The sequence below is a fragment of the Heterocephalus glaber genome, unplaced genomic scaffold (assembly GCF_053883595.1).
Source record: "Heterocephalus glaber isolate CG9 unplaced genomic scaffold, H.glaber_assembly_v1.0 deba00001587, whole genome shotgun sequence".
In the NCBI taxonomy this organism is placed as follows: Eukaryota; Metazoa; Chordata; class Mammalia; order Rodentia; family Bathyergidae; genus Heterocephalus; species Heterocephalus glaber.
The window spans coordinates 3,084,533-3,111,991 of record NW_028258365.1 but is presented as its reverse complement, the minus strand read 5'-3'; the positions used below and the strand labels follow the sequence as shown (position 1 = coordinate 3,111,991).

Below are 27,459 nucleotides of genomic sequence, written 5' to 3'. Positions count from 1 at the left end.
ATTCCCTTGAATGCATGCCAAGAAAATTTAACATGAAGCAGTCACTTGAAGTTACCACTTTCATAGCCCTTGTTAAGCAGATAGTCATGTAACTTTATTGACAGGCTTTTACCAAATTTGCATTATATAAGATGCTGCCCAATGCCTATCACATGACAGCGGGCTCAGAAAGGTGGGCCAGAAAGATAACAGCATGCAGGTGGGGCCCAAGACTGATGCTGTCTATGCTCCTCAGTAGTCCTCTTGCACTGACTCTGTGAGCCAGCTCAGGATCCCAGAATGTATGAGAAAATCACAATTGCAGTACTACTGTCAGGTGAGTGAAATTTTTAGCTTAATGTTATTACATTTTGGTTAGATGCTTTTCTTAGCTTGACGGATATGGTAACGTTGATTAAAATACAAACTACTCCCATTTTTCTATCTTATTTAAATGAATAAATTAGCTAGTATCTTAGATTCTAATCTGGTAGATGGATTATATTGATTTGGACAGTAATGGGAGTATTGCACAAGGGAGCCTGGTAATTGTGGTGGAATCAACATTTTCCAGTATGAGAAGTTTGCTTGGATTCTAAGCCCAGCTGGAATTAAAGGAATTTTATCAAATATGACAGATATATTTGGGTGAATAAATTTGTTGCTTGGTTTGATTTGTGAGAAAATTAATTTCTAAATGAAATAGTTGTGCGTGTTTGTGGTACTGGATATCAATCCAAAATGTGCTCTACCACAGAGCTATGTTCCCAGCCCATTTGGATTTATTAAATTACATTTTGAGACAGGGTCTTACTAAGTTGCCCAGGGAGGACTTAAACTTGCTCTCCACTTGCTTCAGTCTCCCAGAGACCTAGGAATACAAGTGTGTCCTCACCACACCTGACTTAGTAATTAGTGGGGGTGATGGTAGGTATATGGTCCTCAGTTTTCAAAACATGTTTTTTCCTACTCCTCTTGCCAAAAAGGGACAAGCCACAAGCCTGAAATCATGGGACAGTTGATCCCCTCTCTGCGTATCTGTTACTGAGGTTGGATGCAGGAATACAAGACTTTTTGATTTAAGTTTCATGTGGTTTTGGGAAAAATCTAAGTCAATTCATTAAAATAAAAAAAAATTACCCGGAAGTATTACTGTATCAAATTAGCCTTCTTAAAGGTGGCCTCTTTCTGAGGGTCTTGTAAGTGACATCCTCTCAAATGCAGTGTCTCTGTGTTAGAAAGACTTGTCCCTGGCTCAGAGATGGGGAGCAAGGTGTACTTCACTCACTGACTTGTCTGTAACCACACTAGGGTGAGTAGCAAGGTCTCCTGAGCATTCTGTAGACAGAGAGAAGACAGCCCACATTTTCTAAGGTTCCTTAGGGGATAACATAGAGTACTGAGTAAGAGCACAGGCATCAGGAGCAATCAGACCTGGGTTCAAATGTAAACTGCATCTGGAAGTCTGATGGATATTAAAACATAGATTAAATAATTATCCACATTGGTGCTTGCCTCACAGTAACAGCAGAAGGGCCAAACAAGTATTTAGTGCACTGCATGTACTCCAGTGCCTGACACAGCTAAACTAGTGTATTAGTTATGATAATAATAAGGATTAATAAGTATTATTAAAATAGATACTACCTATTAGGAAGAATCAAACCAGGGTAAGAACCCTGGGCAAATAATAGTTCATAGCCTACATAAACTCCATTTCTTTACCCATTCATCTGCTGAAGGGCACATGGGCCCACTCTGTGTCTTAGCTATTGTGCATTGCTGTAATAAGAGTGGGTGTGCAGATATTTATTTGGTGTATGGGTTTCATTTTCTTTGGATTTGCAGTATGCTCAGAAGTGGGATAGCTGGATCATATAGAAGACATATTTTTAGTTCTTTTAGGAACTTCATATTTTTTCTTCATACAGGCTGTACTAATTTATATTCCCACCAGCAGAATATGAGTTACTTTTTCTCCATATCCTTAACAATATTTCTTGCTTTTTAAAAAAAATAATCACTCTAACTAGGGTGAAATGGAATCTCATTGTACTTTTCATTTACATTTTTCTGGTGGCTAATCATATGGAGCACTTTTTCATATATTATTTGACCATTTGTCATGTGTGTGTGTCTGTGTGTGGTATTAGGGACTGAACCCAGAGCCTTCACACCGAGCCACATCTCCAGTCCTTTAATTATTATTAATATTAATATTATTATTGTTTTTGTTATTATTTTAATTTTGAGAGAATTTCCTGCTAAGCCAATAGTTACCCAGGCTGGGTTCAAACATGTGATCCTCCCACCTTAGCTTTCTGTAGTGTTTTACGGGCATGTGTCCCCACACCTAGCTTCTTTTTCTTTCTTTCTTTCTTTCTTTCTTTCTTTCTTTCTTTCTTTCTTTCTTTCTTTCTGTTTCTCTGTTTCTCTCTTTCTTTCTTTAGAAGTGTCTACTCAGATTATTTGCTCATTTTTAATTGAATTACTTATTTTTATGTTGTTGAGTTCCTTACGTATTCTGAGTGTTAATCCTGTCAGATAAATAGTTGCCAAATATTTTTTCCTATTGTGTAGATTGTAGGAAGCATGTTTTAATATAATTTCCCCACATTAACTTTACAGGTTATATTTTTACATCAACTTCCATCCTTGCAACTTCACCTGCACCTTCTACAACAGAAATTCCAGTGTCATTAACAGTAGGTAGGAATTGTATCTTTTACATAATAAATTTCTAGCCACTGTTTTAATAACCATGACTTTAATAAGTACTTATTTTTGCAGTTTTCTGTGGTAAGTGAACTAAACTAAAACTAAAATATGGAAATAAAACCACTTGAGATTTTTCTGAGTGATGGAATGGTTGATAACATTTTTTTGATACTTTCTAAATTTTGTGCAAAGAGAATCTAATAGTGTAATGACAAAACATTTAAAATGATTTGAAAGGCAAAGTGAAAGAACACAATTCCTGGTTTTGTGGGTGCTTCATTTCATTGTAATTGTAATTACTCAATCTGGTTAGGCTGCATGCTGGAACTGCTTTGGGGAATCTTGTAGAGAAAGAAGTGAGTGAACAAATGAGATAACCTATTGTTTGTAAGGAACAGGGAAAGGGGACATTTCTAGAACCTCTGCAGTAAGTCCTAATCTCCTGCGTGCTACAGTAGCACAAGGCAGGTGAACTAGCTTATGTATATTTTTCTTTGTTTGTTTGTCAAAGTAAATAGAAACCGTGTGTCCTCCCTTTGGTGAATAATGAAGCGGCCACCCAGAAAATAATTATTCTGGTCTTAATTCACTAAAGGGACCCCCAGTAATTTTCATAATCTTATGGGAGACACACCGCAATAAATATTGTCTCGATATGTTATTATAAAATGTTTACATTGGTTAAGTTCTAAACATGTTATTGTGATATGTCTACATTGGTCATCTTCACAAGATTAATTTCTGTGGCATAAACAAAAGAGTGTTATTAGAAAGATGCTTTTGGTACCAAACTACATTGAAGACCATAAGATTTTATATGACTGTGATATTTATTACTGCTCCTTTTCTGGTGTACAAAATGTATTTGTGCCCTCTAATTGAACGGGTCTTCCAACATACTGTTTATGGTAATAACCTTCTGATTCAGATAGTTGCCTTTCTCTTACATTCCAGCCACCTATGATAATGGTCACACTTGAAGGCTCTGCCTCTTCATACCATCACATTATTCCCTGAGCGCCAACATATGAGTGGAAGGGGACCAAGACCATGAAGCTCATCTCTAGATTTCTACACAATAAGTTGGTTTCGAATATAGTTAGGTTTTGAGTAAGAGCCAACAATGATAAAGCACTTACTTTGTACCAGACACTGCTCTATATTCCTTACATACATTTAGTTTTTTATTGAAGTGAAATGCACGTGATTATGTTTATTGTTTTGACCATTTTTAAGTGTAGAATTCAGGAGCCTTTAATGCATTCACAATATTGTGCATTAGTCACCACTATCTTGTTGAAGAATCTCTTCATTACTCTAAAAGAAAATCCTATAGTAATTATCAGTACGTTCCCATCAGTCCTTAACAATCACTAATTTACTTCATATTTCATATTTCTATGGAATTGCCTATATTTACAATTCATATAAATAGAAGTACAGAGCTATACTTTTGTATATCCTTTTGGCTTCTTTCACTTAGGATAATGTGATAAAGTCTCACCCATGTTGTAGCACGTAGTATTCATTCATTTTAAACACTGAGTATTATTCCATTGTATAGATAATACCAAATTTGCTTCTCTATTTATTGTTTTGGTTTGGTTTGGTTTGGTTCTTTTTGGTACCAGGGATCGAACTCAGGACCTTGCTCTTGCAAGGCAGGCACTGGCACTACTGAGCTAAATCCCTGGCCATGCTTCTCCATTTAAAATTTGAAGGAAATTTAAGTTGTTTCTGACTTTGGGTTATTGTGAATTGTGCTACTTTGAATATTTTAAACTGCTTTTGTTTGAACAACCATTTTCAATATTCATAAGTATATTCCTAGAAATAGAATTGTTTGGTTATAGTAATTTTACATTTAGCTCGTGGAAGAACCACTATTTCCCACAGGAGCTGCAGTATTTTGCATCCCACCAGTAGTGTATGAGGGTTCCAATTTCTCCACATAATTACCAATATTTTAGTTTTCTGTTTTCTAAATTACACGTTCCTCAACTTACAATGTCCTTCAATGTAAGTTTCTCAACTTACAATGGGGTTATGTCTCAATAAATGTATTGGAAACTGGAAGGATTGTAAGTTAAAAACGTATCTAATACCCCTAAACTGCTAAACATCATAGCTTAACCTAGCCTACCTTGAATGTGCTTAGAACACATACATTAGTCTACAGTTGGGCAAAATAATCTAACACAAAGCTTATTTTACAAGTTACTACAGTATTCAATATCTATGTAATTTATCGAATACTGTACTAAAAGTGAAAATCTAGAATGACATTTTTGAATGCAGTTTTACACTATCATAAACTTGAAAAACTAGAAGTCAAGCCATTATAATCCAAAGACTCTATATTACCATCCTAACATGCCATGGAGTTTCATTGTGGCTTTTACTTGCATTACTCTAATGATTAATGATATGGTTTTATGTGGTTGTTGATCATTTATATTTTGTATATATTCGAGAAGTGTTTGATCAAATCTTTGCCCATTTAAAAAATTTTTATATTGTTGTTTATAATGTTGAGTCACAAGATTTCTTTTTTTTTCTTAAATTCTTTTATTGGTACATTTTAGGTATAGAACACAATTACATTTCTCATTGGGAACTTGTACCTTTACATGATGCATCTTGGTTCTTATTTTTTCCCCATTCCTAGCCCTCCCTTCACCCCCTCCACCCTTCCCTATTTACAAAGACTTTATTTCCATTTTTTCCATTTCTCATCATTTTTCCTTTCCCTTCTTTCCTTTCCCCTGCCCCTCCCACTACCCCTACCCTTTTGGGCCTTTTCTTCCTATTTTGCATTATCGATTATTCATTCTGATCATTAGTACATTTTAGGTATATAATATAATGGCATTCATCATTGGAAATTTACACCTTTACATAATCTCTCTTGGTTCTTATTTTTCACCCTTGCCCGGCCTTCCCTTCAACCCCTCCATTCCTCCCTATTTACAAAGATTTTCTTCCTATTTTTCCATTTTCTCATATTAATTCCATTCCCTTCTTTTCTTTCCCCTAGCCCTCCCACTTCCTTCCCCTTTGCCCCTTTTCTTCCTATTTCACATGACCTATTATGCATTTTAGTCCTTATTTACTCTTTCAGTTTCTCATACCAGAGAAACTATTTGGTATTTATACATGTGTGTCCTATTTATTTCACTTAAGAGTATCGCCTCAATGTGCATCCATTTAGCTATAAATGTCTCTAATTCCTCATTTTATATGGCTGAGTAGTACTTCATTTTATTTTTTAAAAACCACATTTTCTTTATCCAGTCTCCAGTTGATGGACATTTGGGCTGTTTCCAAGTTTTAGCTATCACAAACTGTGCTGCTATGAACATGGGTGCACATATATCACTGTGGTATGATTCTTTTAATTCTTTGGGGAAGATCCCCAGCGGATCCCCTGTGGACTAGCGGGATCAAATGGGGCTTCCAGTCCTAGTTCTTTGAGGCATCTCCATACTGATTTCCACAGTGCTTGCACCAGTCTATACTCCCATCAGCAGTGGAGTAGGGTTCCTCTTTCCCCACAGCCCCTCCAGGATTTGTTATTTGTTGATTTCATGATAGCAGCCATTCTTTCTGGAGTGAGATGGAATCTCAGAGTTGTTTTCATTTGCATCTCTTGAATGACCAGTGATGTTGAACATTTTTTCATGTATTTATTTGCTATTTCTACTTCTTTGTCTGAGAAATGTCTGTTCATTTCAGATGCCCATTTTTGGATTGGGTCTTTAAATTTGGGAGGTCTGATCTTTTTAAGTTCTTTATAGATTCGAGATAGTGGTGAAGATTTTTTCCCACATTGTGGGTTGTCTCTTCACACTGTTGGTGGTTTCTCCTGCTGTGCAGAAGCTTTTTAATAAGAAGAGATCCCACTTGTTGATTGTGCTAGTTCACAGGCAAATGAGGTTTTGTTCATAAAATACAAGATTTCTTTTTGTATTGTCAGTGATCTCTTATCAGATTTACAATACACAAATGTTTTATCCTATTCTATGGGTTGTCATTTTACTTTTGATAGTGTCCCTTGATAGATTAAAAACTTTTAATTTTTATGAAGTCCTAATTAATTTTTATTGTTTATACATTTGGTATCAGATCTAAAAACCCATTTCAAATTCAAGGTCATGAAGATTTATTCCTATGCTCTCTTTCAAGAGTTTTGTAGTCTTGCTTCTTATATTTAAATCTGTGATTCATTTTAAGTTAATTTTCATATACGGTGTGAAGTAACATTCAACTTCATTTTTCTTGCATGAGTGTACCCTAGTCTTACCAGAACCATTTGTTGAAGATATTGTTATTCTTTCACCTTTGAATGTTCTTGGAATCCTTCTTGGTTTATAAGTTTACTTTTGGACTCTCAGTTCTATCCCACTGATATGTCTGTCTACTCTTAGGGCAATACCACATTTCTGATTACCATCTTTTCATTGTAAGTTTTGAAAGCATGAAATATCAAATTTTATTCTTCAAGATTATGTGGGCTAGTTTGGTTTCTAACGATTCCTTGCAAATTTTAGGACCAGCTTTTCCATCTGCAAAAATTTACACATTTTTAATTCATTTAAGCTTGTCAATAACTCCATAAGATAAACATCATTATTCTTTCCATTTTACTATACTGAAACAAAGGTACAGAGGTTAATTGTTTAAAAATCTCACCCAGTCCTTAGTTGGATTAGTTTGAATGCAGGAGATTCAACTCTAGAGTCAAAGTTGAATGGGTACAACTCCATTCATGTATCCAGAGTGGATACATTATGGTGCCTTTCTTCGTCATATATAGTACTGTTCCATGCTTGGCTCTTCCTATACTCTTACAACATTATCATTTAGTGTTCTGCTTGTTTTCATTAAGGTGAAATCTTTAGTGAAAGTCTGCAGTATTTAGGTGTACATAATGAACTAACGTTGGCCATACGAGTACTCTGTTAGTTTTTTGTTCTTTTTTTTAAATATAGGCTGGATTTCTTTTAAATCTAAGGACTTATCTTTGATGTAATTTTCCCATTTTAATTAGACTTAAAAGCCAAAAAAAAAAATAAACACAAAGCACAAAAACACGAATTGATTGTGTGAGATCTCAAAGTATTTTGTCAGGCAGTGTAGCAATGTCCCCTCAGAATGCATGTGTGGGAATATTGGAAGGCATGACACAATATATCCTGATTTATTCATTAGGAAGAAAAGAAGTTTAAATCAATAGCTTGGAATGTCAAGGCAAGTATAGTTCCCATTCTTTCAATGTTTGCTTTTTGCTGTATTGACCTGTCACAATAGGAGAGATCTGTTTAAAGTTCTGACTATTATTGTATTTCTGCCAATTTTTTATTTTGCTTTATATTCTTTATTGCTGTGTTATGAGATTTAATAGTCTATTTTTACATAAGAATCATTGTGTAATATAGCATTTATCAATATGTTAATCCTCTTCATTTTGTTTTAATGTCTTTGGTTTTAATTCTCTTAGTCTAATATTAGTATTGTGATTTCTCTTTAGTTTTATGTTTATTATTATTTGTCTAGTACACCTTTGCTCATGTTTTTACACATTTTTCATCCTTTCATTTTGTGTTCCTTGTGATCTAGCATATATATGTATATATAGTGTTTTATATATATATAAAATGTTTATAATCTGTATGTTTAAGCTCAAAGTAAAGATTTGCATCTTTTAACCCAGAAATTTAATCTATATACATTTGTGAATTCACAGGTGACATTTATTATCTTATTTTTCTTATCTTTATCTCATACTTTATTATATATTCTTTGTTTCTGAATATATATATGTATACATGTAGAATGTTTTGTTTACCCTTGTCCTCATGTATATCTGAAAGGCATGTCACACGTTTATTAATTATCCATTGTCTAGCTTAATATTTTAAATGACAGCCTGTCTCAAAATTCCCAGACATGTTAATGGCCAGGCACACACAGACTCTAAATGATTTTATGGACCTTATGTAAGCTGGATGAGATTACTTATGAACCACATGCCCAATGGCTTATGAAGACCTTCAACGTGTCACTAGGGAAGTCTTTGACTATTGATCCCTTGGTCCCTCTGACAGCCAAGTATTCAGATAGACTACAGCCAGGCACTTCAATCTTAAAACACAATCAAGTTTTATTGAGAGAAAGTGACTGTCTACACTCCACTATAACTCACTACAACTCACTCCACATGCACTCTGCCCATAAACACACGTGAAACAAAATTCCATGATACTTGTCCTTACAAAGTGCAGTGCACTTTGATGTTACCTTTTCTATTTTATGCACCTCAATTTTTAATTCTCGTGATAATCCAGTGAACTTATTTCATGGCCTATTAGTGCAGAAAAGCAGTGTGTTGGTAGCCAATTAGAATTATCTTAGAGCATCTAAGAAGCATTGACCATCAAGCTCCATATCCAGAGACCCTGATTATACAAATACTGGGCCCATCAAAGGTGAGTGTCCCAATTCAGTCCAGCACCTACTTTTGCAGAGCCTATGAATTAAAAATGAATTTTATATTTTAAGTGCTGAAAAAAATCAAAAGAATAATATTGTATGACACATTATATAAACTTCAAATTCTAGTGTCCATAAATTATTATTGGAATATGACCAAGTTCCAATTTAAAATTAATTAATTATCAATAGTTTATGAATAATAGTAACAGAGACTGTATGGATTGCCAAGCCTAACATTTTTATTTTCTGATCCCATGCAGAAAAAGTTTATCAACCTCTGCACTAAGGGATCCTGGACTGTAATGTGAAAAATTTGACTTTAGACTAAGGATTTCCAAGCTCAGTTTCCATGGAGACCTACCACCAGGCCAGCATCCACTGAGCATTTCAGCTTGGTCTGCTGCACTTTGGAAAGTGCCTAGGGTGAAGTCAAATGTGTGTGCACACGAACATGTGTGTCATCGGGGGGGGGGCTCCTAACACAAAAGTGAAGGGAGTATCAGCACTCAATGTGCCAAATGGTTCTGTTCCTCAAGAAATTCAGGTTAATTTTCTGTCATTTTCCAAAACTGTTCATGCTGTAAATACAAATAACATAACCTTAAGATATGTAAATTTTGACCTCAAAACCCAGAAGTACGAATTTTATATATGTTAATCCAGTCTGGGGCAATTTCTGGTGCTGGCAGCTTATCAGAATTGCTGCTTGTACAGCACAGGTGACTCATGTACAGGTAGGAGCAAGAAGTATTGATCTATATTTGTGGTTGTTCCACTAGGGACAAGAAGTATTAATGAAAAGTTAGATTAAATTTTCATTTCTAATTAGAGTTCTTTTCATCCAACCTAATTTACTTAAGCTCAAACTTAATGTGCATAGTTCAGCTATAAAAACAGCAACATTTTAAAATAATGGTGATGCATGTAAAGTACGTGAAATCCTCTTTTGTTCTGGGATTCTTCTGTAGGCAGGAGCAGGAAGGTGGGAACATACTTGGCTGGAAAAGTGCAATTCCAGTCACTGGAAACATTTGCCTTTCCGTATGTGGATTTGTCGCTCCGGGTCACCCTGTAATTCTGTGTTAGAGTACAGACCTCCCTCTGATAATGAACAAGGTGAATTATTATTTTTATATCTTTTCAGTTAGCCCTGATTTGCTATAAGTGAAGATTTGCTTGAGAATTAGTTGCTCTATAATTTGGGAAGAGTGTAGTCAACTTTCAAGAAAACATAGCTGGTGCTCTCATTCTGTTTAGCCCGTGTGACTCACAGTAGGCTTTAGCAGATATTTCTACAGTTAAAGAGAACTGAATTAAAAATCTATTCTGTTGCTTAGCTGTTTGACCTTGGGCAAGTTTGACAATGTTTCTGATATTTGTTTTTGTACTTACAAATAATAATCAATACACACGAGCAGACTCTCAACAAATTGTTTTAAAGATGGCAAGAGAGGGTGGCTGAAACACAGTAAGTAACAATAAGCCTTCGACATACAGATATTTAGAATCTGGAGATGACACAGTGCCTTAGAAAATATTTATTCCATTACTCTCATAATAGGGGAAAGAAAACTGAGGCCCAGATAAGTTCAGAAAATTGCTCAATTCTCCATCGTTTGGTGGCAATTGTAAGACTGAATCTGTGATCTCTTTTCTTACTGCAGCAGTGGACAGAAATGTCTCTGCCAAAGGGTATACAGTGGCTGAGATTGCAACCTGGTTTTTCTCTGTATCCCAACTAGCTCAGGTATGGCTTTGGACCATGAGGATAACCAAGGGCTAGGAAGAACAGAGCTAGGCTACCTATAAAGCTCAAAGTTCTTTGAGGGAAACTGCTGTCCTCCTAGGCCAGTGATGGTGCCAAAGGGGGCAGTTTGTATCACTGAAAGGTCTAAAAATGTTTGCTGTTATTGTCCTAGGCCACAACACCTTCCAGGTAGACTGGGTAGAAAGCTGCTTTGCACCAAGTTAGGGAAGGAAGCCCTGTGATTATTGGCTGGACGGGAACTACCACAGCACGCGATCTGTCGATGAGCAGAAAGTGGGTCATTGCATTCTGTACCTGGCCCGCTAATTGCCCCCACCAACAGGCCGTGCTCTTTAAAAGCCATTGACTGAAGAGTTCAGACGAACGTCACTGAGGGCTACCGAAAACCAGGGCTCAAACGTCATCGCACAGAGCATTTTATCCTTTAGAAAGTTTAGTTTTTCTGAACTTTAATTGGTTTAATAAACTTAATAAAACCTCCCCACAGAAGAAAACTGAATGATAACAGACAGGGCAGGCGTCTGAGTACCATATATCATTGCACCTTGATGCAGATTGACTTTATTCGTTCTTTGGCTCAAGAGAAAGATTGAATAGTTCCCTTAAGGCATTGCTCCATGGCAGTGGGCTGCAAACATCTTTTGGCACAAGGAAGAGTTCCATTTATCGTTCATTCTTCATAAGATAATGAGGTCTGACAGAAAAACACAGAGCTGCAGATCAGTGGGTATGAATTTTTGTTCCAGTTTTACCACAAATTAACTCTTCAAAACTTCTATAGATAAATTGATTGATGAGTTTACATGGTCACCACAATGCCAAAAAAATTGTAACACTTTAAACATTTAGTTTTCTGGCTTGGGAACTAGATAAAGCATTTTGGGCAGGGTGTATCCTTGAAAGGGTGTGCATTTGCAAGATAAGACTTTTATCAACCACAAGTCAGAAGGGAACCAAAAAGCAAGCCAGCATTTGTGTGACCTAACTTTATCACATCACGACAGGAGCTCAACCACTGGAAATATTGCCATGGTGCAAAACATCAGGGTATTTGCCCAACATCACATTTTATTTCTGTGCTTTCTAATTACATTTCAGATTAAAAATGACAGCAGTTTGGGAAAAGCCATGTGGTCAACAAAATAGGGTGTATAGCAGATGGTAGGAGATGCACCTCTATTGATCATAGCAAATGCCACTTCCATGACTGAGAACAGAATTTTAAACTAGATGTTTGAGATCTTGCTAATCTATTTATTTATATAGATTAACTTTCTTCTTAGACTTTAAATTCTTATGAATTTCAGTGGTTTTCGAGCCTTTGCCTGATAGTCTCCCTCCAAAGTCCACATGAATGCATATTACACTTTCCTTTTTCTATCTCTTAACCTATTTTTACATCTTAACTCCTCTACATATCTCTACCTAAAGCTCTGCCCATGTTTCATGGGCCAGCCCATAATTTGTTTGCAAGTATGCATGGGGTCTGTGCTTGAAAGTAAGTTTCTTAGAGCTCAGTGCAGCTAAAAAAAAAAAAAATGTAGTGTTGGCACAAGGCCCATTCATTCCTGAGAAGTCAGATGCTGGACACACTTTATCTGTAAAGGCAGAAAGTTGGATTGCATGTTCTGAGTTGCCTTCTAGCTTAAACTTCATTACAAATTTAGCAGGACAATATTTAAACTAACCTTTAACCTTAGAATGATGCAAAAGGATTTTTGAAAACTGGTTTAGCTATGAAAGCTAAGAGCTTGGCCGGGGATTTAGCTCAGTGGTTCTGCTACCTGCCTCACAAGCACAAGGTCCCAAGTTAGATCCCCAGTACCAAAAAAAAAAAAAAAAAAAAGAAAGAAAGAAAGCTAAGAGGTCAGAGCACAAAGAAGTGCAAAAAACAGGACAGACACTCTTCTGATAAGTTTTAGGCAAGTTATGTTTAAGGATTAGAAATTGTCTTCAATATTTTCTGTTAAGCTCACTGATCTCAAGATGTAATGGTAAAATACCTTGTTCAGAGTCCACATATTCATAGATGTTTTGTAGTGTTTTAGACCCAAATATGTCCATAGATGTATATTAGCTAATTAGGTCCATAACAAGATATTTCTTTTCTTTCTCCTTTCAGGTAAAGGATTTTTTTCAACCAAATACTGGTTTACTTAATTTGAGGCTATTGATAAAACTCTTTAAATTACCCCAAGTGAATCTTAGAAACCTAGCAAATCTTTAAAATTTAATTAAATACTGAAAAAGAAAAGAAAACTGTGTGTGTAACTGGAACTGTTGTTCTTTCAAGCTGATACTGTTTCGTAACTACGAACTTTCAAGAGAAGGTATCTGTGCCCTCCTTTCACCATTAAGCAAGCACAATATGAAGTCCTACTGAAATTCATAGGTTATTTACTTTTTTCAGCAAGTGGAGAAAGAACTATGAGAAGGGTCATTTTATAGGTCAGCTACCAATATTAGATTGTTGCAAAGATAATACTAAAGTATTTTTAAAAATCAAATTGTTTTTAGCCATTCCTGTATTTATTTCCTTACTGTGTTGAGGCACTGTAGCCTAATGTAAGACAAAATATGAGTCTGATTCTAAACTTGGGTGCAGGTTTTGTTTTTTTTATCTTTGAGGCTTTAGTTTCTATTTCTGAATACAAATTCTATGTGATATTCTTTTCCTAAGAGGGATGGCTGCTGGTGAAAGAAATCTATTCACTAGAGGGTTAAAATTCTTCTGATAAAGTTCCAAACTTATTTTAATGAGCTTTCGCTTCCTGAAACATTTTATTTGGATACCAAAAAGTTACATATATTTATGATATACTTTTCCTATTCTCTGACTTTACTGAAAACTATGAGCATTAAAGTATTAATTTTAAGAAATGTTAAATCTTATTTTTGATCTTTACCATGTCCTTTTTATGTATTGGTATAATTTTCTGTCCCTCTGTGCCCTTAGGCTACAGATCAGCTTCTCCCAAGGCAATGTCATAGAGTGACAAGGACCCTGGGTGAGGAGGGCGGTCTGCATGCTCAGGACCTGCTTATCTGGGTCCCTCCCAGCCACAGGGGATCTCTAGGTGTGCTCTCTACCCACATTATCCTCCACACTATTGAAAGTGACTTCCCCGACTGAACATTTGGTCCAAATCTTTTATTGGCTTTCTGCTGCACTCAGGACAAAGTCCACCATGCTCTATAGTTTGGCCCATGATACGTGGTCCTGCAGTATCCCGTCAGCCTTTCCCTCTTCTACTCATCTTCTCTGTTCCTTTCCCACATGTCCTGCTGCAGCCACAAGGACACACAAGTTCCCCCAGCTTGCAATGAGGTCTCCAATTCTAGGACATCACTGAAACTGCTGATTCTGTACCTAAAGGTGCACAGAGTGAACCTGTTGAAATCCTACACCCTTTTCAAGAAAAACTCAAAGAATTCCAACATGAGGTCTTTCCACCAACTCTTCCATCAGGCAGAACTGACTACTGTGTTCTTTGTGCCCCATCTTATTCCTGCATCCTAAAATACTTTGTTAGACTTTGCTGAAGTACTTGCTTTCTCTACAGAGTTGGAATTTTCTTTAAAGACCATGAATTATTTTCATTAGACTTCTAGCACATTGCCTATATTGGTGATGCAAAAAACCCAAAAATATTTATAAATGGTTGAACAAATAAATAACCAGGGAAAATGTCCAGTAACCATCAAGGGCTAAGAAACACATATCTGGTTTCTAAAGAGTTAATCCTAAGATTTTATTGGGCCTTTTTCCCTATCAGCTCAAGCGGAAGCAGTTAATGGAACTTTTAGTTCCATAATTAGGGGAGGCCAGGGAAGAACTCTCAAAAGTTTCATGTGCAGATGGAACTTGCATGAAACATACACAGGTTTTGGAAATTGTCTAAATGACTTTGTTTCTCTAAGCAGTGTGTTGCCTTCGATATTAGAAATTCCCAACTGAGAACTGAAAAGAACATAGTGAGGCAAAGACAGGGAGGGAAAGAGTCCAGGTGAAGGGAAACACAGGCACAAAATATTGGGCATAGAAAAGACATGGTGTCTTTGATGTCCAGCAAAGCTGCAGCCCCAGAGAGAAGGGGGACATCGTGTCAAGTAATGGGCACATCATGCATGGCCTTCTAGGTATTCACACCAAACAGTGGGTCACCATCCATAGATGGACCACACCACCCTAGTGGGTTCCCATGGGAATCCAACTCAGGTTGTTCCTAAGGTCCTGCTGAAACCCACAGTAGGAGATGTGTTGATAGTCATAGTCAAACTCCCATATAGCCTCACTTAAATTTTTAACACTTTAATACTTATTTAATACTTGTTAAAAACTGATAAATTTTCTGATTTCTGCAGTTGTTTTCACCCTTGTATTTTTTCTTCTAGTTGGAAAAATGTGTGCTTATTAGTGCAATGTTGAAAATATTTTGTTGGTCCTTTATGGATGCTGAGCTGGCTCTTATTGTGTATATGCTACTTTGACATTTGTCTGAATTCATTTTGTTCACTTTCAGATGCAGTCTAGGAACTCACTTCATTCTTTGTAAGAAGCTGACCAAATAAATACTCATGACGTTATTGTTTCGCTGGATGTCTTTCCTTTCAGAGATCTCTACTAGGGCTGGGGATATTCCAAAAAAAGAAGTTTCCAGTCATATAAACCTATGTGGTGTCCACAAAGGGTTATAGATGTGCATTCTAAATGTAAATGAGTCACCTGAAATGAAATATATTAAACAGGAGGATTTGAGGGAGAAACCGTAGAGGGAGTAAGTTGAGAAAAAGAACCGATGAAAAGAGCGAGCAATTCAAATGCCTTTTCCAGTTTTATTACCAAGTAGCTAAGCCTTAGGCTGCTATCAAGTTTTTGTTAAATGTATACTCAGTGCCTCTGGCCTTTAATACTTTCTGATTATTTTTACTAATTCTCCTTAGCTGTTTTTATAACACTTTAATAGACAGACATAATTTCCACTGATTCCCACATTTTGTGCTGTAGGAGTAAGCTAAAGCTTATATACAGCATTTATTAAGAGATATAGATTATTTTTCTTCATTACTTAACCCTTTTTATAATTTTATATATTTTCATTTTATTTGAAGGACAATATTTTCATAATTTTAATCTTAATATTTGCTGAACCTCAAAATCCCTATCAATAGGTTGGTGTTTGATAGTATTTATTTTTCTATTATCTAAAAAGCCATTATAACTGGGTAGTGAAGGATAACTCAGAAACAGTATGTTTTGCATTCTCTTTAGTTAATTTGTGTGGTAAATATAAATACATTATATATATATATCTATGAATGGGGAGATAGGCTTGATTTAAATTTATTATGTAATATGTCAGTTTTAACATTGAAAATTTTAGTACTTACACTTAGCTATCCACCAAGGTTTCACAGGTGATAAGTTAGGAAAGCTTATCATTCTCTATGGCGAAAGATGTGATAGAGTATTGGAAGAAACATACATGAACTTCCACAAGTAACAATTAGTAGTTTAAAAATGTAGAAATGTTCCAAGTCAAGGAAGCAGAAGAATTTTAAAGTGGAATTTATAATAGAAGACAAAACATTGTGGGGTTTGGAGCAATGATTCATGACTCCATGATTTGGGAACAAACTGACTCGCTGGCAGCTGACGAGAGGAGACAGATCAGAGGTGTCAAAGAAGATGTGCTCAGTTTTCTGTGGCTTTTCCATGAATCTGAGCTTCCAGCTGAGGAGCCCAGGTGACCTTGTCTGTGGGTTAGGTCTGAGAAAGCCTTCCTACTCCATTTTGAGGTGTGCATTTCCGTTGTACAACTGAAGAAAGCAAGTCTTGCCTGCCTCATCTGTAAGCCCTTGCTATGCAGAATTCTGGAACTGCTACTAGGAGGGCTGTGGGGTAAAACTGTCTTGTGATCTATTTCATGGCCCACTTGGTCACCTCATTCTTGGTCCCTTTCTCAACTTCTGTGTTTTTATAGGTCCTGGTCATACAATGACAGCTGAAGACACTGCTGTGTCTGACGACCCTTACATACCTCCAAAGCTACCAGGTCTGCTTTTATTTGTACATGGTTGATTTGAATGTAGAATTAATGGGATGCAACTCTAACGGTACCTGACTAGTTACCATGAGGAAACTGTGACAAGCACTGAGAAATGCAAGCTAGGTAGATGTGGCACCTACTTCTGTGGAACTTCCACTTCTCACAGAAATAGTACTGTGGGTTAAAGAAAACTAAAATAGCAAGGAAAGATTGAATGTGGCCATGAAGTACTGGGCCAGAGAAAGAGATCCAAGGGTGCCACAGTAAGAGGGCCGATGGCCAAACAGAGCTGGCTAGGACCTGGGCTAGGCCTGTGCTGCCTGCAGACCCTGAGTTAATTGCCTTATGTTTAAAATGAAGCCAGTAATCCTTGCCCCATAGTGTTTTTCTAAACATTAGGTAAGATGTATGTAAAAATGCAAAGCTCTGACACATCCTGAGGGCCTGAGAACTGATAGTCATGAGCCAAGCTGGGTGCTGAGATAAAGGTAGCAGGAGGCCTTCTCAATAGTTTTCTTTTGAGAAGAAGATGACTTTAAAAGGCCTGGTTGATAGTAAAAAGTGAGAGTCTTTTGTAGCAGGGCTTTAGGGAAGATACTCCAGGTGTAAAATGATGCCTGAGAGACGACTTGTAGAGTGGCCTTGCAATCAGAAGCTAGAAAAACCATTGAGAAAATGTCCCAAGATAAATGGCGCCAATAGATTTTTTTTTTTTTTTTTTGGTACTGGTGATCAAACTTGGTACCTTGTGCTTGCAAGGCAGGTAGCCAAACCACTGAGCTAAATCCCAGCCCAGCAGCAATGGATTTTAAGAACAGAAGCCAAGGGAATTAGGCTAAGAGCTTAGAACTAATTATTAGGCTTCTGGATCTAATTAAACAATCTCACTTTCAGGTGCCTTCGACATGAAGCCAATATGATAGAGTCAAACTGGAAAGCATTTAAGGGGCCAGTGATAGACATACATGAGGCTAACAGGCCATGTATTATGCAAATAATGGCCAGCTTGGCAGGGCAATCAGTATTTTCATACATAATTTATTCTCATAGGAACCCAAGATAGGCATTGTAATATTCATTTTTCCCAAGAGAGTACTGAAGCACAGAGAAATTGACTAGTAAGAGACAATGGTCATGGCTGAAACTCCATCTGTTTTCTCCAAAGCCCTCATACTCTGATACAATAAAAGAGAAGCTTCAATGAACCTGTATACATAACTCCTGAAGAATGACAAAATATAAGAGCCCTTGACTACATGACACAATGTAGTGCAATGGGTTTTTTGTACTAAGGAAAGTCAAGAAATTTCTGTGGCTGTGGTAGTAAGAGAGTTTCATGATGTGAAAGGGAACATGGAGACAACATTGAGAGAAATCTAAGATGTAGATTGATTGGTTGGAACCTTAAGGCAAATAAATCTATTAGAAACTTGTACAGACAAGGAATTCAGTGGAGCCATTGTCAAAAGCTCAAATGAAACATGGTATGGGTTTTGAATCAGACAGTAGCTGTGGCATAAAACTAGAAAACTGATAGCCACATGGTGTTTGACAGGCTTGGACTAGAATCTGGGTGGAGTCTTGGTTCTGCGGCGTGTCTCCTTTCTTATCATTTTTACATTTAAATTAAAAACCCACTACCTCTTGTGAAAATCTATAGGTGGCTCATCAGTATTTCCTCCTTTCTATCCTTTAGCAAAGGGGATAGTTTGCTATTTCTCACTTATGAACACGTTTTGGATAGTTAAAAGTAGATTCTGAAATTACTAATGGTAAAAGGCTGGCACATTTCTCTACTAAATTTTATTAGCTTAATATTTGAGGTTGAAAATTAGTCCCCAAATATGTTAACAAGAAACCCATAAAATAATCTACCTCTAAGAAGTTTCATACATATCCTATTTATTCTGACTCATTTCAAATTTTGTCTATTTTAGCACCAAGACGAAAACAACTTGTTCACATGTTCTCAGAACCAGGTATGTTAATATTTGCTATAGGCTGATTGTCATTCCATTTTAAATTATATACTGTTAGTTTGAAATGCCTGAGAAATAAGAAGTGTCTATTTTAAAACAGAAAAGCATATGCTATTAACTTTGCTCACACGGAGTTGTAAAAGGCAAACGAAATGTTCTCCTAAATTTACAAGAAGACTTTTAATTTTTTAAGCACTTTGGAAATAGCAACAAAATGTTGATAATTTTTTTAAGTTACATTTTTCTGGCTTTGTAATCAATCATAGGTAATTGAGAAAAGTTTCTTAGTGTATAAAACAATTCTTCCCTAATGTAAAGAAAAGAGGCTCAAAAATTTTTAATTGGTGTGATACTGACAATAAATACAGATCACCTCAATCTTGATTCATGTTTGACATAGCTGATGTCATCCCCTTCCCTTCGTGCTGCCTTAGGTCTGGCCTTAATTCATTCATGTTCCCACTGTTTTACATTTTGAACTCTCCATTCACTCTTGGGCATGTCCACATTTCACAGAGGGAAAAATGAATGAAGTGACAAACACTAACTTCATTGCTATCTCACAGACTAAAGTCAAGTAGTCAAGAAGGCTAGGCAACATCAGCAGGAGGAAAAGCTACCTTTAAAAGATGTGCTTTTGCTCTTTAAATAAAAAAATAGGTCTTTTAGACATAAATTAGCCAAATAAATGTGCCATGTCAGCTGTATACCTAGCATTCGGTTATACTCACATCTTGGGCAGCACTATACATGTACCGCAAATATGGGGAATTCCTCTAACTTGCCTGGTTTAAAGTGCTTCATTTACAACATATAAAAGATTTCAAAATTATTTTGAGCCACTGTATTAGTGACTGTGCATAAAGATGGTTTGGAAGAAACACAAACTTAGAATATAGGAGAACTGGATTATAATTACAATTCTACACAAATAAATGTTTGACTTAGCTTCATAAGGCTTTACTTACTCATTTGAAAACTGTTTATGCCAGTTTTGTTCCACGCTTAATGATTGATTATGCAATCTGTTTAGCACCATTTAATAAGGTAAAACATTATTTTCTCTCCTAATGTTCAAACTACAAAAGAGTTTGTGGCTTCTTCTCCCATCTAGGTAGAATGATCACATAGCTCTTACCTATAATTACAACTCTAAAGAACACTGGACTTGGAATCAGAACTCTGAGGTGTTGGTTCTGTCATTAACTAGCTAAGTGACCCTAAGTAAAATATTTTGTCACTCAAAGTTCTAAATGCCCACACAGTTATTTTGAAGTCTCCAATTTTCAAAATTTATAAAATATGCAGAAAATTTTGCAGTACTAATATATTTTCTGTAAACAGGCAAGGTGATATTATCATTTTACCTGTTTTATTTTTCAAGTAACATATGGCAGTTCATTTCACACTTATATAATTTCTCTGCTCTCTTTTTTTCTTCCATAGTGATAATAGCCATTATCTTGGGGGTGATAGCTGCTATTGTTGGAGTTATTCTCTCTTTTGCTGTCTGTGTCCAGCTACTGACAAAGGTGAGAAGTCAATTTTTAATTTTGCTTTAAGTTCTGATGTGAGCAGTGTTAGGTAAGTTTGTTTTTTTGAGTAAAATAAAAATGAAGAGAATGAAAACTGTTTAAAATTCCATGTTTTTCAATTGGACGCATTATTGAATTGAGTCGCTTTAGCAGAATTTTTTTTTGTCTTTGAATGCTTATGATAACCCTCCAATATGAATCTGTCTTCCATGTTCCCAATTAAAATTTCCCCCAAAGTTTTTGTCTAATATGATATAGTATATTTTAATGGATATAGATGAAAATTTCTGCTTACAGTATTTATGTACAAAATATTTCAAATAAAATTATATATTTAAATATCTTTAAAACTTTGGCTTTTTCCCATTATCACATTTTCTAAAACAAATTTTTCAGTCTATCCATGAATTTTTAGCATGAGAGTTTCTCTAAAATCAGTAAAGCTATTTTTAAGTACATATGACACAGATTTCCAAAGCACACAACTTTCTAAGATGTGTAAGACACAACATCAGAGATGACATTATGATGCTGTCACTGGATCTATATCCCACATCCAAAGTGCCTAGTCACAAAAGATTGGTACAGCAGGGTTCTCATTCATTTTCTATTCTTAATCTCTGCAATCTCTAGACCATAATCACTCTAGTCCCTTTAACAAGCTTGTATAGAGGGTAGCCACACTCCAGTGGTGAAGCCACCAGCATGATACCAAGTCTGTTAAGTTTCTTTGTCTACTTTCTTTATAAACAATGTCTGTAAGGTGACCTCTATAATCATTCACTTTTATGATTCTCATTATTAGGCATAAACACATCTTCCATAATACTTTAATAAAATTTTATTACATATTAATAAATCCCACATTATTAACTACAATAGTTTATTAACTTTAACGTGCTATTGTACAAAAGATTGTGTAAGGGCCTGAATATGAGATTACTTCTCTTGTCTGAAATATATATATATACATATGAGAAAAATCATCTGTTTGAGAATATATACCAAACTGAATTGATTGATCAGTTTTCTAAACCTGAAAATATATCAATGAAATGCTTAGTTGGAAAAATTCAGAGCATTTCATTTGTACATTTTCATGAATTTTCACTGTTAATTACAGCACTGGAATATGGAAGAGTCCCTGTATGGGGTAATATTCCACCTATTGAATGCTAAATACTATTTAGAAATACAAAGAGAACTTTAAATTAGTATTTATTAATATCTATAAAAGAGCATTATTCTCAAATGGCACTACAAAGTGATTGTCAATGAAAAAAAGTTTTGAAAAATATTTTTAGCTTAAGTATTTAAATTTGTATTGCCTTGAGTTTCAAAATTCTGGTGCTAATATTTTTCCTGGTTTTTATGCATAGAAATCGCCAGGTGACAAGCTACCACCCCTGGAAGACACAGGAGAACCTTTAAGTTCTGTTGAAGTAGAATATACAGGTTGGTGTGAATATGTGCCTTTTAAGAAGGGAAATGAATTGATAAGGTCCTTCTTTCTGGGTTGAGCAAGGGATAACCAATTAGCACTCATTTATATTCTAATTCATCAATACTACTGCTATAAGAATTTTAAAAGAGAATGTGTTGCCAGCCTTAAAAGTGTAGATGTTGATATTTATATTCCAATATTAATTATAAATCTAAACTCTAATAATGATGGGAGCTTCCATATCAGCATGAGAGCAAGTCGTAAAAGCTAAATAGGGGCTGTTGTCACTACTATTTGTCTAAATATCTAGCCCAATCAAGTTTATTGCCTCCATAATGGCTCCTGGGAAAAATCTCACTGAGAGTACATAATTTCTAGTAAACTTGGCCTGAAGCATAAATTCAAGAAACAGCTATTTTGGGAAATGTCCACCAAGAACAATTTTCCGGAATCAGTTTGAATGCTCAAGTAAAGGGTTCTGATTCTGCTTTCTGAAAAACTAATTGAAAATGTTCCCATATTTGTTAATTATTATGACAGATCTTAGGTTCAGGAGATATCCAGATTCTAGTTGTAATGCTGGGTCAGACCTCTAACATCAAAGAACTTAAGTTTTCTAGAGGTTGGCATCATAAAAACAGTTTAAAAGATCCACCGCAGCTCCCCAGATCATATGCAAGGTCTTATTCATCAGATTATCTTGTCAGTTCTTAAAGTTTCACAGTGATTCTGATCTCATCCCATAGTCCTAGGAAGTTCCTGCTACACAGAGTGAATGGCGTAGCCATAACTCTTAGCAAAAGGTATGAATAAAATTCAATCTGCAGATGCTTAAAACAACAAAAGCTTTTCAGTCATCTACCAGATTCACTTAACCTACTGAGGTCACCTTGTAATCAGACTTTCAGCTATTACAAGACACTGTAGAGTGTTCATTTTATCTATACTCTGCCTTATTTCACAATAAAATGCATTGATGTACTCAAATCCTAGTTTTTATTGCCTAAATTTCTATACGTTTTGAGCTATTTATGGTGACAAATTGAGTGTATAGCATTTCCTCTGTGACTTGTTTTTCATATAGTCTTGAACCTTTCCATAGAATAGACCACAAAAGTATGCAACAGTTAATACAGCACAGTGGATTAAGTATCCCTGGAAATTTAATTCAATAAAGTGCAAAAAACATGTATTAAATGCTTGCTGTGGGCACCACACTCACAGTATCAGCACCAATCTGAGTCTTTGTCCTTTAGAAGCTGAGAGTCTAACAGGAAACTGGGATGGTCATAGTAGTGAACAATTCTAAGGTAATGGAGGTGACAGGTACAGGTTGCAAAGGATTTGGAGATGGAATCCCATGATGAGTCATAAAGAACAGACAGAAGTTACCCAAGGCAGACAGTGCTAGCAGAAGGCAGCTTGACAAAGCCACTGAGGAAGACAGAATGTGGTCACCCAGGAATCCTGTGCCCTTCTGCATTCACAGAATTAATGTTCCAGTTTGCTGTTGATGTCTCAGACAAAGTATATGTAAAGGCAGTGGAAAGTCAGGTGAAGCAAACTTTAGGTTCATTTAATTTCCTCATATTTATGTAAATGAAATTATGAAGACTATCTTAGTAAGTTACTGAAAGGAGTTATGAAACCTCACTTCATCACATAGGAAGTGTCAGAATACACACATTTATGAAAGGTGCTTTAGTCCATTAAGTAATACTGCTCTAAAGTAATCTACAAGGCAAATTCATATGAGGCTAGCGTTACTGTGTTATCCCAATAGAAATATGAGACTTTAGGAAATAATACAGGGATGGATTGCTTTAACCTCTTTGAATTTGAACATGGTTGTTTGTGCTTGGTGGGAAATGAGAATAAGTGAATCTGAATCAACTGCCCATTGTGGCAGCTACATGTGACCACGCTAGTCCATTTCTCACAGGGAATTTTTGGCTGCTCAGTTCCCATGGTAAACAAAGCAAAAGATTGGAAAATATCGTACTTCCCTAACAGCAAAGGCTCTTCCCATTGCGGTCTTGTGCTTGCTGGGACATAAACAGCAATCCAACCTACACATAACATCAATTCAAATTTCCAAACAAGAAAGTGAAGATATGAGTTGTAATGCAGGAAACCATCTTAGTGCTTTCTTTTATGTGCCAGAATCAGATAATTCAGCTATAATTTCTGTGCAGACGTGTTTTCAAAAAAGTTATTCCTAAAAGATATTTTACAAACTTTGGATGCTTTCTCAAATTCACACATGCTTATGAAATTCAACTCACTTATTTACTCCCTATATGTGCTGTCACTTTTTCATCTCAAAGTGGGAGCAGAAGAATTTGTTTTCTATCTCAAGCTTCTAGAATACATTTTCTATTTTCTGTGTCTTTCTGTATTTAAAAAAATCTCCAATAGAGCCGATATGTAAATTTCATTGATTAGTATACCTTTCATTGATTAGTAGTTACATTCAAAGAAAACCTAAAGACTAAAAAATCCTGAAATTTATTTTGTGTAATAATTTCCTGTTGTGTTTAAAAATGTCTCGCACTGCTTTTCTAATGTTTCCCCTACAATGCTTTACAGAAGAGTAATCAATGAGAATGTGCTCACCAAGCAAAACAGTGGAAGAACTCAACAAGACACAAGATGGCAGTCAATCAAAAAATGAGCTTGTGAATTGGGCACTTCAACAAATTTTGTACCTGCCTAAATTGTACCACTTCAGGAAACAAATTTCATTATAGTGAGTTCCAGTGACCTAACCATGGAAAAATAACTCTGCTCATTAATACTTCAAGATAAAGAACACATATTTCCTCATGCTTGCTTTCTTGTTAGCATAATCTTATAATTAGTTGATTCAAAATTTTGACCCACAATTCCAGTTGAATTTATCTGCGTTATTCTATTCTACTGTGTTTTACTAATGGTGCTGTAAAATATAGGGCTTGTGACATCTCCATGCACCCTAAGTTCTCTTCCCATTCTAAATTTTTGAGTTCTCCATTATTTTAAATAAGTTGAAGGGACATCTATTAAAAGGATTTATTTTCCTTATTGCTCAATAGGCACAATATTGGATTACACTAGAGATGTTGACATTTTGTTCCCACTGATATGACTTATGCTTGAAAGTGCTATAAATATAAATTATATATAATGGTACCTACATTCATTATTTAGTGCATAAATCAAGACCAAAGTTTTCTGCCATTCAAAAGGTGAGATATTGACTATATACAATTGGCCCATGTAAAATAATTTGTCTGGCAATAAACCACTAATGCACTGTGTTCCACTGAAAGAGTTATTTACATAAGTGGTCGGAAGATTCTGAGTAAGAAAAAGATTAATGACTTGCAAAAGAACTTTAACAACTCTGAATGTAACAAGATGTACAAACTTTACATGCTGGTGAATATTTTAATAAGTCACACTATATTTTCAATTAAATTATTTAATGTATCCAGACTCACTCCACTTACTCTTAATGACAAAACTTTAGAAACTGTTTTAGATTATACAAATGGAATTTCCAGATATTATAGAGTAAGTCTTTACAATTGTCACTCATTTGTAAAGACATCTAATATAAATATATGTATACAGGGAAGGAAGAAATTCTTGTGATATTATATTTCCCAATTAATAAAAATCCATATGGCTTTCCATTGTTGTGTAAGAATTAAATAATTATATGTTCATATTTGGATCTAGAAACAAATTTAGTTCTAAAAAAATCTAAGTCTTACTGTATGTTCAGGGAACATTTTTGTGCTAAATTCCCTATTTAAAATAAAGGATCAAAATGAGAACATTTTCATTAGAATGTGTTTTTTAAAAGTAGCTTGAAAATAAATTATTATGTTAATTTAATCCAATGAATGATCCAAGTGCTAAGGTAATTTTAACTGTATTTCTAAAAATAAAGATAAAATGTTGAGCTAAGGACAAAAGACTAATCTTTTTACGGTAATTTAAAAATCAAAACCAGCAAGAGATTAGAGGACTACACTGTCTCCAACAAAGGTACAGAATTTCCAGAGTAATTAAATTACAAATTGCTTTAACTTCTTTGAATTTTTCCTGATACTTTCTCTGTACCTCTCTATGTAGACTTTCTACATTTAAATTTGGTATTTGTGGGAAGAAATGACTTTTATTCTCTTTGTATTTTTTAAATAACTAAATAAAAATTTTAATAAAGAAACCTGTCCTGTGAAGACAAAATGGCCCCATGGATGACTCAGGTTAAATTTCTTAAAGTTAGATACTGGGGTAGGAGGAGATGGTGACTTGGTTAGAAAATTTTGTTCTTTAGTTCTGGGTATTTTTTTGTACCCATGTCAGCAGAGGTCTAAATGAAGGAGAAAATGAGTAGGAAAAAGTGAGGGACACTATGGAGTAAGGATGTGAATAGCAAAGGGGGATTCATTCCACAGACAGCTGGCCTGAAGGCAGGAACATTGTAGCAGGAGGGCATGGAAAAGCAAAACTGCTTAGCACATGGTAACTGGGGAGCAGGTGAAAGAGCCAGAGAGGAAAGCATGAGGGACCATACAAAGTCCCCAAGACCATGCCTCCATAACCACCCAGAGACACCAGAAGCATGCTCTAGTAATCTTCTAGGTGTTTTTTAATCCAATAAAATTGGCATATCAGGATTAATTACTCTCCATGCTACTTTACAAAACTGTCTTGAGCTTTATAAAAAAGAATGAGGTATAAATGGCAGCTAGTACCACCTCAGTGGTCAACGAAGGGCAGTTTTGATTACTCTCACTTGATGCAAACTCTTACCAATAAGCCACTTAGAATCCTCTAGAAAATTAACTTTAAATGTGCTATAGAAATATTTCATCATCAAGTTTAGTTCTTAGGTTTCTTTTTGTCTCTTTTTTTTTTGATCTGCAAAGTTAAACAACCAATATTCTTTAGTCACCTTAGTATCACAATATAATCTTTTACTATGTTGATGTAGAAAAAGAAATCACCTCCCTTAGAGTAAGTTGAAAGAGCAGACAATCTTCATAAAAGGGAAAAATCTCCTGATTTTCACCATTTAGTGTAACTGTATTAGTCAGCCTTCCCGTCACTGGGACAAAATACCTAATACCCACCACTTACAGGAAGAGGTCTGTTTGGCTTACAATTTCAGATAGTTCAGTCAATGGTTGGTTGGCTCCAAAACAAAAATAGCATGGCAGAAGAGCTAGGCAGAGAAAAGCTGCTAAACTCATGGCAGCCAGGAAACAGAGAAACCAAAAAGAGCCATATTGAGAGATATTCTCTAAAGGCACCTCGCCAGGGACCCACCTCCTCCACGGGGGCCCAGCTCCTATCAGAACATTGAGCTTGATCCATTGATGAAGTCAGAACCCTCATTATCCAACTGTCTTCCAAAAGCCTCACTTCTGCGCACATGAGACTTCTGTAGGAGAGGAAACACCAGAGTAGGAGGATCTGAGGTCCCACTATCCCTTTC

At 35.7% G+C, this 27,459-nt stretch overlaps 1 protein-coding gene across 1 annotated transcript; it reads left to right on the top strand.

Annotated features, from left to right (window-relative positions):
* On the top strand, window positions 1–26,184 carry Gypa (glycophorin A (MNS blood group)). The gene is made up of 7 exons (XM_004868906.4): window positions 1–316; window positions 2,608–2,688; window positions 16,945–17,016; window positions 18,948–18,989; window positions 20,436–20,521; window positions 21,904–21,979; window positions 24,558–26,184. Exons 1-7 carry the CDS (start codon window positions 280–282, stop codon window positions 24,563–24,565), a joined length of 402 nt encoding a protein of 133 aa, XP_004868963.1. The 5' UTR covers window positions 1–279; the 3' UTR covers window positions 24,566–26,184.
* Window positions 26,185–27,459: the final 1,275 nt, after the last annotated feature.

Coding starts and splice junctions, on each gene's coding strand:
- Gypa (XM_004868906.4), top strand. CDS start 280: ATGTATGAGAAAATCACAATTGCAGTACTACTGTCAG. Junction 317..2,607: donor AATTGCAGTACTACTGTCAG/GTGAGTGAAATT, acceptor TTAACTTTACAG/GTTATATTTTTACATCAACT. Junction 18,990..20,435: donor TCACATGTTCTCAGAACCAG/GTATGTTAATAT, acceptor TTTCTTCCATAG/TGATAATAGCCATTATCTTG.